This window comes from Acyrthosiphon pisum, chromosome A3, assembly GCF_005508785.2.
Source record: "Acyrthosiphon pisum isolate AL4f chromosome A3, pea_aphid_22Mar2018_4r6ur, whole genome shotgun sequence".
In the NCBI taxonomy this organism is placed as follows: domain Eukaryota; kingdom Metazoa; phylum Arthropoda; class Insecta; order Hemiptera; family Aphididae; genus Acyrthosiphon; species Acyrthosiphon pisum.
Window position 1 is genome coordinate 31,845,701 of NC_042496.1, and position 17,635 is coordinate 31,863,335.

Here is a 17,635-nt window from a genome sequence, read left to right on the forward strand (position 1 = left end):
CGTAAATAGGTACTACTCCCTTTTTTCGTTATTTTCTTTTTAATTTTTCCGATAATTTTGAAAATTTCTGTATAGTTATTGATAATTTGATAATTTGTTCGGCTGTATTGCCTAAGAACTAGCCTAAATATCACATATTTTTTATACTTCGTGTAACGTACCTAAAGTCATTATTATTAAACGCTATCACATTCATGGAATAAAGGTTAGCATGGAATAACTCAGAAACTACTAGTTCAAATTTTGATCTAGGTGGGTTAACATTTTCATAATAAGCATCTGATCAGCAATATATTATGGTGGAAAGGGTGGTTCTTATTTAAATAATTTAATAAAATTATGGTGTACCTATGGTGTTAACTATTCAAAAGGACGCCTCTCCTGCATATTATTATGTTGTCTCCGTCTTACAAGTGCGTAACATAGCAAATTTAACGCTCAGCAGAACATGTGTTAGTTTAAACATTTGAGTGAATTTACCTATTATAAAATTTAAAGGTAAGATTATTATATAGGTAATCTCATGGGCTTTTTATTATATTTTAATTTTAAAGCGAGTTATATGAGTATTTTAAAATGTACAAACAATTTACAACTTCTACGCGTATTTTGCCGAGCGCACAATTTGCTATGTTACGTACTTGTCATATTAATTATACCCGGGCCCGGCTGAAGGGGTAGGAGACATGAGGGTGGCATTTTCAAAATACTGATAATATTATATTGTTAGTGGCAGCAAAATTTGATTTTGTCTAGTTCACTATTTTTGCTTGAGCCGGTCCTGATTATACTCAAAATTTCTAAGAACCAGAAATTGAATTATTATAAATTACATTATTGTAGGATACAAGATCAGTGTTGGGAAAAGATAACCAAAAAAATCATCTGGATAAGATAACAGATAATTCATTCAAAATTTATCTAGATAAGATAAAATATAACATAATTTTTTTTATCTAGATTCTAGATAAAGATAAAAATACACATACATTTATCTAGATAAAAAATAGATTTTTTTTCAAATTATATTAATTATATTATATTATTTACTAATTAGGTAATATTTATTAATTAAATTAATTAATTAAATCCTCAATGTTATTTTTCAACTAAAATAGTATACAATTTTAATTTTTAATACAACTTGAATAAAAATAAAATAACAAAATAAAACTGATAATATTTTAGTAAATATTTCTTTTTTTAAGTATAATAATATTGGTATTTGGAATCACTACTCGATTCTCGTAAACTATTGGCTATTTCAGTATTTAAAAATATTCTTATAATTATATTATTTATCTTGTTAAATTACCACAGATAACCATTACATTTACCTAGATGAGATAATTAGATAATTTAATTATTTTTATCTAGATAAGATAATTAAAAAAAATAATTTTATCTAGATAATTTCCAACACTGTACAAGATTGACGATCATCATCGGTAAATTACTAAATCACTCTGATTATATAATATATAATAATGTGTTTTATCTTATATAATATAATATTATAACATCACCGATAGTATATGTCTATATGGCCGAATAGGCTGAATTTATCGTTATTATAGTTACGCGTTGTATCTGTCACATCATGTCATCATCCAGATATATTTTGTATACTTACCTATAATTATTTTATAATACACTCTCCGCGTTTGTTTTAAATTATTTTTTTAATAATAAATACCTAATATTTTCGTTATTGTTATTATTATTATTAATGTGTGTATGTTTGTGTATACAGGGGCGATTTACGACGGAGCAAATCGATTATTATGGAAAAGCGTGCAACGCCAGCGAAGGTAAAAAACGTTTCGTCGTCGACATTGTTATATTCGGTCGCGTTTCCGAACGCATTTCCTGCGGTTATTTAGTTTTTTTCGATGTTACAAATATAATCGAAAAAAAAAAATTCATAATGATATAAGAAAAAATAAATCATACACGAAACTGAACAAAAACTCGAAAATCGGGTCCATTTATCGTTTACGACACTACAATATCGTTATCGTTATTATAATATTTTTATAGATATTTTGTGGGTAAGTAGCGCGTTTATGACATTATAATATTATTATATCGCTGCTTCGGGCTGGAGTTACAAAATCGACCAAATGTCCGGATAATCAACTAACGCCATGACAATATTTTCTTTTGATGATACGTGTGCGTTGATATGATACCGGACGTTAACCGAAACGTTAATAATAGTATACAGGACGTTCGTAGTTATCGATCATCGTCGCGAATCATCATGGTTGAGCGTGGCTCTATATACAGAGTGATTATTTCGACATCCAAGTATCAAACACTCGTTATATCGAGAACAATATATTATGTTCACCCCTCTTTTATACAGGTGGTTTGAATAGTAATTATGTATAAAAAAAAAAAATCAGAAATATTAATACTTTTCAAATTAATGATTGTTTTTAATAACTCGGTGTTATAGGTACTGCAAGGAAATTTAATAACCTCCGATTATCTTTTAATAATGTAGGTGTTTGGTCGAATCCAGATTTTTGAATTTTGAAGTATACTTGTTAATAAGTACATATTTAATAGTTCCAATAAAAAAAAAATTGTCATGAGCATGGTTGGTGAATCAGCTTAGGTTTATACCTACACGAATAACTACCACGGTATATTATAATGTCATGTACACGATCGGATGATGGGCAAATACGTCCCGCAGACGCGTTATCGTCGTTATTTGGTATATAACACGCGTACCTCATAACCTTTTCGTTTAATTTTCGCGACGAATTTTTGGGGTTATTATATTTATTAGTGACGACTGCCAACTATGAAGTTTTATATTATTATTGTTCATACGACTGGCGGAGGTTATTCAGAAGTTCTGCATTCGAGTGGTCTGATGTGGTATTTAATGAGAACTGTAAACAATGACTAGGAAATAATGAAATTGCCTGTTTGTATCCTTGTAGTCCTGGTTAGGTCATAGCCCTCAAATGAAAAATCATCTGGCACGCAAATAATTAATTTTTTTAATTATTATTTTTGATGGCAAATTTAATGAGGTTTCTATTTTACTTTGCTTCTACTTTCTTTAGGTGAAGTTCTATAATACTAGCTAGACACATTTAATTTTGATGGCCACAGAAAACGTCCAAAATTTCTAAACGACCCTTGAAAAATATTAAAAAATATAAATTGTGATCCCTATAGGTTATAATAGTATGATGGTATCATTATTCAATCCCTGAATAACTGCGTCCCGAATTGTGTTGTCTCATACACGTAATCGTATGCACGATGTGATGCAGACGATCCAACTTTATCGTATTTAAAATTGTATTAGTTAAACAATTGATTATAAATGTTCATAAAGACGTATGTAAACTATATAATATAAACTATATAAACCTTATATTAAATTGACTTCATGATAGTTCAAACAACTTACGTAATTCCTGGGAAATGTTATTTATTTAACATTTTAGTCATTCCTTAGTGACCTTACATGGAATTTACGTAGTTATTTAATTAATTATCATATTTGACTATAACATATAGGTATATTAGATTGTAGGCTTATACCGAATCCGGATTATCTATTTAATGTAAGACACTCATTTTAAAAAAAAAAACTAGTTAAAAAAAATAGCCTATCTAAACTTTAAATACTTATGAGTTATGAATGACTATTATGATTAACAAATTACTTGTTCAAATATAGATTATTATAGATCCAAAATCCAATTATTCTGTTTCGGAACATGAAATGAAAATTGAACGTAGTATGTTGTCATTCAAAAAACAAAAAAGTTGAAAATGTTGCCAGTAAAAAATATAGTTTTTTTCCAAAAAAATTGTTTTGTACCCATGTACATAGGTACAATTATATAAAAGAAATATTTTCAAAAAGTTTTTTTTTTCAGAAATAAGGAGTGTCTCACGTTAAATGGATCACTTGATATAATATATAATATTGTATTATTTATACTTATTATCACGTGATTGTAATAGAAAAACCGTTGCACACGGTAAAGTGAATTATGCAGCACAGTCGAACATCGAGATAAAAAAAAGGGCCTCGCCCATCAAATAATGAAATAAAAGAAATAATAATATATTAATAAACAACAACTGATGTCATATTAATGATATCATTCAGGTATTATAACACGTTTTCACGCTAGCCACGAGGCGCAGATAAGAGCATATAATGACGTCTGTGCGATAGAAGATCCGTGTTTTTTGCCGACATTCAATAAGTTGTTATGTAGGCACGCAGGGAAATATCTGAAAAACAATGTTTTAAAAAAACTGTCCAACGATCAAAGAAATGTCTAAAAAAAACTCCACTGTACGTCGTAACGGCGTATATTTCACGGACATAGATAATGGTTATCACTTATCAGCTATCGGCTGGAATTTTGTGTCCATTAGGCATTAAGTCGGCTTACGTCTATGATTTTCGTGCAGGGTGGTTTTTTTTGTAAAACACAAAATCGACTTCTTCAGGATTTATACAATTACAAGTGCTGCTCGTATCTTTGTAAAATATAATTTCTACTTTCCAAACTTCCAAATGTGTGTGTGTGTGTGTGTGGGTTGGGGGGGGATACTATACACAAACGTAAAAACAAAAATCGGGAACAGTAAATAAAAACAGTAGAGATAATTAGGACATAACCATTCGATTATTTGGTTGCTTACTACAGTTTTTCGACTTATCGTCGAACTACATTTCGCAGATTTCTTGCTTTATAATTTTTTGTTTGGTTTTACAACGAACAATACTTTCGGTGGCTATAATATGGCTATAGACCGGTTGTCTATAATTGACAATACTTCAGCTACACTCTGTGGTTCGTGTAATCTATATAATATTATGCTCAAGTTGCCAACGACAAACAGTCTTATAGTGAATAATTTTATTGTTTTTACGTTAAAACCGAATCTGTAATAAAATACTTCAGATTTCCGATTACGATTTAATTATAAATTACTTACTTAATCTGTAGTTTTCACCACAGAATTACAGAAACAATGTCGTACGATGTAGGTACGCAATCGATGAATAAAAATCACAATATTAATCGATATACATAATATATAAATATACATTAATATTACAATTATATCGCAGACGAACAAATTATTGTTAATTTATATTTAAATATACACCAATATACCAATGCAGGTATGTGTTGTATGTAAAATGTTTTCTTATACGCTCAAGCAATATTGTTAGAGATAGGTAGCCAAGTGGCCAAATAAACTTTTATAAATTACATTTTTGAAGAATAATAACGTACCTGTTTATAATACGTTATATGTATACAATATTCATATAATCGTATTACTTTTATAATACCTAGGTAGTAGGTACCTATATTTTAGTCATTTGGCCAAATAGCTGGAGTAGGTACTTAGCTCAATATTGTCAATATTATATAATGGTATTGAAATTTTCATTGATCGCGTACCATATTATGTTAAGCTCTTGAAAATATCTTATTATTTACACTGGTCTTAATAAATGTATACTTCTACAGTTAAATTATTGCATTTTACTATTTTGGGTTTTAAAAAAAAATTCTCCTCCAATATGCCACGTGTCGATTTTCCACAACTGGTCAAAACATCGGCAAGATATAATAATATAGTGTATAGGTACCTACAAAATAATATAATTATATTTGCCTTAGCTAGTTGCACGATAACGTGAATATAAAATTGTTGATTACGCCTATAATAATTGATTTTCTTGATATCTAAGATCAAAAACTTTTAACTTCGTTAAAAAATGCATTCCATGCAGTTATAATAATAATTGTTATAATTAATATATTATGCGTTGGTAAAAATATGATTATAATATCGAATTACAATAATTAGAAAGGAATGTGCAGGTAATAATTATATACACGATTATAGTGATCCCATTCCACGTTTATATATTGCAATATAATTAAACACATTATTATTACCTATACCTACAATATTACTAACATTTATCGATGTAGATAACGTTTTAAATAGGTACCTTTCAAGTGCTCGTTATACCGACAACCTAAGTCGTAAAATACTTCATCCACATCACAAATATAATAAGAAAATACAAAGAAAACTCTTAAATTATTTTTATTATATAAAATTGCAACAAATGCCTATGGTACTAAATTAATGGGTTTTATTTTTACATTCAAATATTTTTTTTAGCAATTTTCTTTACATTAGGTACATTAGTTTTTTTTCGTGAGACTTGTAGGGTTTTTTTCGGGGGAGGGATTTAAGTTATATTATTTTCTCTCGCCACATTTTCTATGAAAAACAACAATTATAGGCTGGCTTCACATCACCTATATAGGTGGTTTAATTCTAAGTTTGGATGTTTTTTACTTTTTAGCTGATTGAAATGGAGAGCTCCTTTGATTTTGTTTAGAATATCGTTTAGACTTTTTAAATCGATCAAGTATCTACGCTGATAGATAAAGTTAGGTTAGGTTACTATTGTTTATTAGTTATTAATTATTATGACCTTGTTGGTCAGTTATTGTTTTGACCTATTATCATTTAGGCGATACACATTTAACATGAATACACATGATGATAACAATATTATAATACTTGACATTTACGTGTGATCGGATTTCGTGTATAATACTAATTAATGGTTATGAATGTTGATAGTCACTAGAATTCGATATATGTTTAGGGAACAATTTAACATTTTATATAAACGATTATAATATTATTATTATGGATAGAATGTTTACGGCTAGGGCTGAGATTTAAATGCCCTAAAAAATCGCAAAAAATACATAAACATTTTTTAAAAAATACACTATAAAATATAAAATGACGTTTAAAAATGTATTTCTTACAGTTTTTTTTTTAAATAATATACCTAAATAATACGTGTCATACAATTGTGATATTTGTTCAGGATAAAATTTAAAATTCTAATGATAGGTACTATAATAAGTGTATTATTGTATAATAAAAGTATATAAATACTAAATGTCTTACCTCTATAATTAATTTTTAGGTATGGAAACGAAAATGAGTGAATATGCATACCAGCTAAATACCTACTACGCGTTTACCCTATATCTGACCACCAGACCCACCTCATTAAATTCTGAGCCCCTGTATACTAAATGTTTTTGTGGGCCCTGTATAACACTTTCAATGAAATACAACCTGTTAAAAGCGATATGGGTGTCCCATACACGATTTCTAGGAAATTAATGGTTAATCTACATCCTAAAATAACGAAATTACTATGAAATAATCGTTTCTATCAACATTTCAAAGATTATATATACATTTCAATGGGCCCCTAAAATAGCCAGGTCCAACACCCCCCTCCAAGTGGAGGCCCTGCTGACCACTATATGCAGATACCTCTAATAGGGTGGATTTTATTAAGAAAATACAATTTGTACAATTTATGTTAACTACAGAAAATTTTTAATAAATCTTCTAAAAACTAGGAAAATGCATGCAAATATGTCCGAAAAATATCAAAGTATAATGCCCTCAAAACAATTAAATATGGCATTAAAAGGGTAATCGGAAAAAAAGTCCCGTTGAAAATGAATGAAAATATATCAAAATTGAAGTACAAATATGTTAAAATTGTATTGAAAAATACATTAAAGTTACACAAAAAATCATATAATATAAAAAAATAGAAAGAAGCTTATACGCCTATATAATGTATACCTATATTATAATATATATATTTAATTTTCAAGTTCCTTAATGAAGATCATATTTTTGGCTTTTGCTATAACTTAGTAATTAAGTATTTAGTTTTAGTGTAATGATAATGATATTGTATATTTGAAACTGTATAGATAAATATAAAAAGTTCTATATTATAAATTATTTATCATAAATTGAAAGGTAGTTTTAAAAAAAATTAGTTTGGTATAATAGGAATTCATTCTGGATAGTTTTTAAAATATAGTAGATTAATAAATATATATGAAATTACTATAGATATTTATAATTTGAACTTTGATTAGGAACATTACATAAAAAGAAACATTTTTTAGTATAATAATAGGTTATAATATGTATACCTATAAACAGGCCTTTTTAACGGCCGTAAGTCATAACATAAGAAAGAGCTGTAGCTAATTATAGTATTACATTTTTATAGCATTATTATTTATTGTTATAATTATATAGGTACTATAATTGTATTTATTATTGACTATTGTGTAATGTAATATTACATTTTATTATTTTAGATTTGTATTAAATTAAATTTTATTATATTTTAATATGTGATTTAAGTAAGTGATTAACATTTTTATGATATTATAAGATCTTTTATGTAACTTTAATGTATTTTTCAACACAATTTTAACACATTTATTCTTTAATATTGATATATTTTCATAAATTTTTATCAGGACTTTTTTTTCCTAGTCTGGGACTTTTTTACCCGGACTTTTTTTTCCACGATTCCATTAAAAGATGTATTAATAATATTATATTATTCATTTTTCATTCAAAATATACCCACTATACACTTTTTTCAATAATATTATATGTATAATATGACTTAAATATGTATACAATATTTACGAAAATGACCTACAATATAAAAAAAATTCGTACAATTATAAAAAATCGTTTAAAACAAACAAATTAAACATAGCTAAAAATGACAAAAAATGCAAAAATATGCAAAATACAATGTAATATATCTGACTCTACGTCATACGCCAAACGGATTGATAATTTCGTCTAAATGTGCACGACTAAAATAAAAAATAAATTGTAGAAGCCATAAACATCCTGAAATAAACAACCCTGTAACTATTATGACTAAGGTGAGTCTAGTTCGGCGTTCACGCGTTACCCGAACCAAGTATAATTATAATAGGTATTATAATCGTCTGTCCGTCTGTTATTCTTATTCGATCCGATATTGTACAGTATTATTTTCTCGTCAACGATTCGATAAACTACCGACTACCATTCGTGATCTGTATACATAGTCAAGTAAACGCCGATCACTGAGCGTGACTGGTGAATCATGCATGTGGGGCAATATTATGTAGAATTATCCCACGTGCAGAGTTAGATTTTGAAGTGAACGGATGACAGGTAACAAGATAGAGTATTGACGAAACTGTTATAAATTTGTTTATTTGACACTTAAAACTTGTAGTAAAATTGGTTGTGAATATAATATATAATAACGCTTGTGAATGTGCAAATACCGGGTCTCGCAAAGCATGTATCACGCCTGACTCCAGTATGTCCATGTTTCTCCAATACAGAACATACCCTTTTCTATTGGTAAGTCTGCTATCCCATTTCTGTGGCCTACGTGCGTACGGGGTCCATGAAATGGCATTGACTAGGATTAGGTTATTATATGTTTATATAATCTATTTTGGTCGTACCATGGACATCCTGTTTAACAGCGCTATCGATAATATATGGTTCATCATAATGTGTGTCCTAATATATATATATTTATATAATATGTACCTACACATTAACTACTCATCAGATTTTATATGAGTTTATATTGTATAGGTTTCTAAATTATGTCTGGCCCCCTTTTATACCAATACGCCGTATTGTATGATAATCCTGCCATTTGATCTTTTGTGTGGTCGTTATGTGTTCAATATAACAAAATTCTAATCGTTGAATATTGTGAGTTCCAACTTAGGTTATCTATTTAGTGTATTATTGTTAAGCCTTTTCCTGTCCATAATCATAGTATTGGGTTTTAAATATATATTATTATAATGCTTGCCTCCAGTACATAACAGTTATATACTTTGGTGGTTTGGTGCATTATTAATTTATTCTCATTTAGGTATGTTCAATTAGATAACGCACTTTTCATTGATCTATCTACAAATCACACTCATATGCCGTTCTAATGTCGTTCGATATACTCGTACCACGGGAAATCGTTCAGCATTATTTATATAATATTTAGTTTTGCTACGCTTACTGTATTTTTTTACAGAAAATTCATATTTTTGCATTCCATATAATAATAGTAACTTTAATCTTTATTCACGGAAATAAATTCCAATTTTATTTAAATTTGAATTCTTGAAAAAAAAAATCTACATCATTTTAAATGTGACTTAAAAGTACACAAATTAATGATTTTCTAAACATAATATTTATAATGGTATGTGTTATTACTTATTGGCTATTAATATTATTTATTACTGATTAGATTTATACATTTTTTTATACTTCATAGGTAATAATATGGTGGAGTAAATTATTTTTCACAAAAATATTATTATTATATTATTACGAAACACAAAAAAAAAATAAAAATAAAAATGAAGTTGCAACATTCTAATACTAAAAATAATAACTTTGTTAACTTAATTTTTTTACGAATTTACCTTTACAATAAATGTAAGTATTGGGTGTCGCGTAAATTGTGAGTGGGTAAATATGGCTTCTATTGGAGTTACTTCTGCGAGTTTTTATATATTATAATACCTATATATGAATACGATAATAAAAATATTATCATCTCACTTATTTGAGAAAAATATAATCCAAAACATTATTTATTTAATTTCTCATTGTTTGAATGCTATCCATATGTTATTAAAACTAAAAATTATCGATATAATATGCAAATAGGTATATCATGCAAAATGGGTTTGCAGATATGAAATCTAGGTCTTGTGAATCAGATTTGTGCCGTTCTTAGAAATCATTATGACTGGGCGAACAAAATAATCTAAATCATAAAAATATGAGCGTTCCGATTATCAACAGTGTTATGTGACAATTATTGATAGGTGGCAATAGTTGTAAGTAATTTTAAAATGCACATAAAGTCATGTTTATATTAATTAGAAATATATCATAAAAACCCTAAGCGGGGCCCTGGATAATATTTTTGCCTTTAGATTTGATAGAAATCAATTCATTTTAATATTAAAAAATAATAAGAATAAAATAGATTCTACGGAATGTAAAATTGTCCATTTTCTGCGTTACCTTAACGAAGGCCACACACGTGGGTACGACTTCCTCTAAAGACTTTACACTATGCTACCGAGCTCAAAATACGTTTTACCTTTTCATCAACATTTCTGTATTATATTTCAATAATTTGTGCATAAAATTAGTAATAATAATAACGGTATTTTTAATCAATGTTGCTTTATCACAGTGTATACCTATACTGTATAATGACTTTTATATTAGTTTGCATAATATTTATTAACATCTTTTCTCATATTGTTTGTCACACAGACTTTGATACTGGTCGAACATATATAGGTATTGGTAATTACACTTAATTAGATTCTGCCCATTTAAATTAGCATTGATTTTTTCATTATGACTTTAATTTTTGTAACGTTTTTTATAACATGATAATAATATATAGTATTTTTGACAACAATAATTTCACTAAATGTCATCAGCACTGAGCCGGAATAAGTTAACCACGACGGATTTTATTCAATTTTCACATTTACTATGTATTATATTACATTTAGTTACAACTTTTTAATTATTGCGTACGATTGTTGTTTTACACTAGTCACTAGATCAAATTATAAACGATGATGGACAATTTCTTTTTTTTTTTGTCTCTTTTACCGGAGCATATAATAATAAAATAGTATTGAAAAATATTTAAATATTTAGGTAGGTACCAACAAAATCAATATGTTTAGATCTATAATATATACTGGGGAATTTACCGACCTTACTCACTCTCAAGTTTGCATTTAATTATGCATTTCTTCACATTATGATTTGTGGAATTTTCAAGTATAATATTTAAGAACCATTTTTTTAAATACCTACTTTGTTTTTTGCGACAAAATCTAAAAAATTATTATTTTTTTTTTTGAATGAGAACCAACTATTTTACTGTAAGTTCTTAAGCAGATGACTTTTATGAAAACATTCATCTGTTTTTATCATTTACCTGTTTATTAACCAATATTCAAACTTTTTTTTTTTGGTCATTAAACATTACGATCCTTCAAGGTGATTTAAGGATAATCCCATTGTGGTCCATGATTTATTCATTCATTTTATGTCAAATAATCTATCTCAACAAAATATCGTCATCATAATTGTTTGTTCTATGATAGTATACATTTTTAAAATAACTTTTGTATTGGTGTGGGGGGACTAGTAGAAAATAACATAACCTATGTTTACAAAAAAAAGGTGTTTTAATTTTTAAGGTATTTATAATGACATAAAAAAAAAAAAACCATTTACCTATAAATAATTTTAAGTTAGATTCTCAATCTCTTCAAATTCAGAGGCTTGGTTACACATATGTTTATGCAGTTATACAGAATGGTAAACGGAAAATTGATGGTAATCAAATAAGCAGTAGGTACTCGGTTATTTGTTTAGTTAAAACAACTCTATTTGCTTATTTCATTAGACAATTACATTCCATTTTATTTTTAAAAAGCAACATAACCCATAGTACGATGGTCATCTGTTCGTAGTCTATAGTTCATACTCAAGTCTGTTCATAAAGTTGAGGTAAACGCGTTTAGGCGTGTCTTCGAGCAGATTGGCTAGTAAGGAATGCGTCGCATTACATATAATATAATATTATTATACATATTATCATACCTACTAATACCTAGGTAGTATTTACATATAATATAATTAGCCAATAAAATAGGATAGCAAAAATGTATCATCTTAAAAAAAAAAAAAAAACAGAGCACTGTTTATTCGAAAATCTTTCATTTTTCGTATAGACCACCCCATATGGCCATATTGTGATATAAATTACTTGCCTATGGTTTGTTTAGTGTATTTAACAATCCTACCCATAGGCTATAGTATTACGTTGGAAAACGATATATTTAATGCTCGCACAATATGACAATGTGACGTGCCTATCATATATGGCTATTTGTCATAACGGCGACAGTCCATCTAAACTATCATAATATTATTATTGTCCTAACGATGACAGTCTATTTAAACTATCACAATATTAGGTGTCATGCGATTGAAACCATTGCGTTTTACTATTATCATGTGGACCTACCCGGCTTTTGAGTAAAGTCGTCATTCTACCTACATCAAATATTTTGTATACGGCCTTTTACGCGTATTACAATACGTATTGTATATATACATATTTCAATATTATAATAATTTTATATGATGAAATATCAAACAACTACAATTTTTTGCATGAACATAAATATTACAATATAATATTACATGTCTAAGCTTTTTCTATTATTATATAAAATGTATTAAAAAAAAACTCAACCGGCTACTTTGCGTGTTATATTTTCACAGGTGCGAATATTAATAGTAATAATATTAATACTTATCTACCTACTATAATATTTTGATACGACCAATGACTTATGATTATACTAAGTTTCGTAAAACAATATCGATATTGTATAATATTATATTATGTCATAGGTATTATGCGTTCGGCGTAAAACATTATTCGTAATAATATAATTGTTGGAATTTCATAAAAAAAAAATTGTACTACGTATCAAATACCTATTTGATCAGAAAACTAATCTAAATTTTTTCTTATTATTCATTAGATGACCTCGTCGTAGTCAAATCCTACAAGGTGCCAACTACAGAAACTGGAAAGGTAATAATTGTGAATATTCATCCACCGTCGATTGATTATAGGTGCATTAGATAACACAGTCCTCACGGCTAGTAAATTAATATTACGTCCCAAAAAATGATTGCTTTACGTATTGATTCCAATATTTTATGGAATGTGTCCCGAGGTCAATTTATTACAATAAAACATAAATTAATTTCGCAAAATAAAAGTGCTGTCCAAATAATATTATTCGCCGAACAGAACTAATACTATTATACGGTGATTATTAATTAAATATAGTTAATATAGCTATTAGGTAATTTTAATTTGTGTTGAGAGGCTGTACATACCTATGAAATCCAGCGACCTTAATGATTTTGTAGATTTCGGTTTTAGTTCATCAGAATAAAAAATTAAGGTTACATTCCTAGCCATTTCTAACTCAATCTACTTTTGAATTAGAAACAATATTACACAAATTTACTCTTTTGTAACTTAATTTATACATAATTTTTTTTATATGATCATAAATGTTATAATATGTAGGACGTAGGTATATCATATTGCATTAATAATATAATATATTATTAATATTATCATACATTTATTTTAGCAGTAAGAGTTAAACGTAAAATTTTAATAATACCATACAAGGAGTTTACGAAGCATGTTCACCTCTATGTTTCCCTTTAATTTTCAGAAAAATTATCCGCTAAATAATTTACAGTAAAAAAGTTTCTCGTTTAAAAAATAAAAGTTTGCATCTCCCAAGAACACTCCTTAAGTAGTACAAAAATCTAAGAATTTAAAAATATGGTATTTAAGTATATTTAAAAATTCCAAAAGTCAAATTTTGAGTAACTGCATTATTTAAGAATAGTATCCTTGGTGAATCTACTGTATATTAAAAAAATCATCTCCCACAATGGCCACATTGCTGAGGGTTATCTTTAATAAAAAATAAAAGTAAGTAAAACGTAGAAAAAACATAGGTACTATAGAAATAGTATTACTTATAAGTGATGACAAATCTAACTTATAATATACGATATTATATCAATTTATTGATTATTGATCCCGTGTAAAATCAGAAAAATCTTCCAATTCAAAACATAGGTTTCGATCTCCATTTCTAGTCTAAAAAAAAATATTCCGGTTCTATAACGCCGCCCCTCTCCCTGCGCATGAATGTGTGACAAAACGTCTAAAAATAACAACTTAGAATTTTTGATTTTTTTTTGTTTTATTTGTTTTCAGTGTCTGATGAAATGCATGATCACCAAACTAGGACTGGTAATAATTTATACGTTTAGTCATTCTCTTAAACGTTTACTCTGTGACTCGTTAAAAACTAAATTGTGTTCCGTTATAATATACTATGTTGTTTCAGCTGAACGACGATGGTTCGTACAACAAAACTGGCATGGAAGCGGGGTTAAAGAAATACTGGTCGGAATGGTCTACGGAGAAGATAGAGAGTATAAACAACAAGTGTTATGAAGAAGGTGATACTTCTACCCTTCTATATCATGTTGTGATATAGTAATAATATATTAGTCGGTGGTGGACGGAAAAGTGTGTGATCGAAATTATATAGGTCTGTGTTAGTGTGCTTTACCGATGATGTATTGAACATAAATGACAATACCTAACCTAGGGGGACGGAGGGGCCGAGTGGTCTAAGGCGTCGGTTGCTACGCGCGCCGTCGCTGGTTCAATCCTCGGCTTCGGGCGGCATTTTTCTTCGGGCAAGTCACGGTGTCCGAAGAACTAGTGCCGCCATCCCCCACCCGGGCATGGCAGATACCTACGGGTGCCCAAATCAAAAATTCTGCCAAGACTAACACTCACGTGTAAACAAATCTATAGTACCCCCCCCCCCCTACAGTACCACGGGCTAATGACCTTAGTAGTTGAAGCCTTAACCCTAAAGAAAAAAAAAATACCTAACCTACCTAATGAGCCCTACCAAAAGTCATGAAAATCATTTAAATGATAAAAAAAGCTATTCTTCTATTTCTTTTTCCGGTAAATCTCATAAGAACTGATGAAAATAAGCTCACACTCAATTCGCAATAACATGTTCTCGTTTGGTAATGTGTTTTCTCTATAACTGTAGTTAAAATGACATGTATTGATTCATTATTTTTTGTTATTCACATAATAGGTATACAATAAAACATTTTAATTTAATGAAAAATAAACAAATAAATATTCCTTAATTTAACACAAACGTATTGTTATTGCCCGAACTAAACCATTACAGCTAGTGTACAATGCAAAGGAATAGTTAGGACGTATTTTTACTTCGTTAAGTTATTATTTAATATATTTAAAAGTTGCACAGTGTATAGTAGGTACCTAAGTGATGATTAAAAAAAAAACGAAATAACTTATTTGTAAGAGAGTTGAGTTAATATTTGTCTTCTTATTAAATTTAACTTTAATAGTTCTAAAAATTATATTGTTTGCAAATTACTAATATTTTTAACATTGAGTTAACTTTTCTAACTCGAGTTCATTTTTTTCAAATAAATTGCCCACGATCACATAAAAGTAACTAGTTGATCCAAAAGTTGAAAGTTTACTCGAAAGAATAAATTCCAGGCTCAAGCAAGCTTATAAATATCAATAATAAATGCACGGTCTCAGTCAATGTTACACGATAAAATCATATACCATAATATTAACAATTACCATAATATTATATCTGATTGTTTTGCAACGGACGAATAAGTATGATTTCATAATATTATCGGTTGCAAACAATGGCACGGGGTTTTATTTTCACGCATTTCAAAGGTAGTCTAATTGAATTGAAAACTACAGATGTTGTCACAGGCGCAACTAGGGCTATAATTCTGGATGGGCTAACAAAAACTATTTGTTTAAAATAACCCACAAGGGGCTTATATCTAAATCAATAAGGGACATTTGGGGCGGCGGGGCTCAATATTAGTCAGGGGGCTAAGACCCCCCCCCCCCCCCCCAGTTGTGCCAGTGGATATTGTACGCGTACCTACACACGAGAACTCTGTTCATCACCGCTAATATCGCTCTAATAGCACACTGAAAATCGCATAGATATTAAAGTTTATCTGCCCGTGACATTTTAGTAGATATGTTTATAATTAATAATTATATATTATATTGATTACAGCTTTACTTGTGTCAAAGGAGGTAGTAGCGACGTGCAATTACTCGTACACTGTGATGGCATGTTTGAACAAGCAGTTGGATCTCGACAAGTCAACTTGAAACTCGTAAGCGTCACATGAATATTACCCACTATTATATATTTATATTGTATATATAGCTACACAAAAGGCTAAAATTAATATTGCATAATGCACTTATATAGTAATAGTAATATCAAATTTCAGACATTTCTAAAAGGAAATTTCCAAGAAGGTTCGAAGCTTAATAATTTCAATACGAAACATGTCCATTTTCGATACAGAATTTTTCTTGGAAATTTCCTAAGCACTTACATCACTAGGTATAATATTATATATTAGAAACGATATATTATTGTTATTCTCTTATTCTTGTTTTCTCTGTTTTCAGTTGAGCTGCATATTGAAGAGTAACCGAGTGGATCGAAACGAGAGTCAAACGTACCTACATATTATTTTTCATTTTAAAATCGTTTTATTTTCATACTCAAACATTTTATATTGTACAATGAAGTCAGAAGTGTATTGTTTGATATAACAAAAATATTATACATAATATATTATATATAATATACAATTAGTTTTTGGCTGTCACACTTTAGGATTTAAATGATATTTTCCGGTTTCCTTGATCCGACGACGATCACCTTGACACGTTTATGTATCGAATAAAATTGTAAAAAAGCATCGGAATAATAATCATTATTATATACCTATATTATATTAACAACGTTTTAATAAAATACTATAATTCAATTGGTTAATGATGATGACGTGGCGTTTTATTTTGTCGTTAAAACAATTATTGTTCTTGGAAACAATATAATATATATATATTCATAATGCCGATATCCGCTTGGAAGTGGAAATACCGTAGATT

General features: G+C 28.6%; 1 protein-coding gene across 2 annotated transcripts in view; it reads left to right on the plus strand.

Moving 5' to 3' along the window:
* The window catches only part of Obp3 (odorant-binding protein 3), an 18,810-nt gene extending 1,285 nt beyond the window's left edge, over nucleotides 1–17,525 (plus strand). Inside the window, exons 2-8 of one of the 2 annotated variants that reach the window (XR_001679251.2) lie at nucleotides 1,754–1,811; nucleotides 13,566–13,618; nucleotides 14,837–14,872; nucleotides 14,970–15,084; nucleotides 16,740–16,842; nucleotides 16,963–17,078; nucleotides 17,147–17,448. Coding sequence is in view for 1 of the 2 variants with exons in the window: in NM_001160057.1 (NP_001153529.1) it covers nucleotides 1,754–1,811; nucleotides 13,566–13,618; nucleotides 14,837–14,872; nucleotides 14,970–15,084; nucleotides 16,740–16,837 (360 nt within the window). In the remaining variant the exon portion in view is untranslated. 2 annotated transcript variants of the gene reach the window in all.
* The last annotated feature ends 110 nt before the right edge of the window (nucleotides 17,526–17,635 follow it).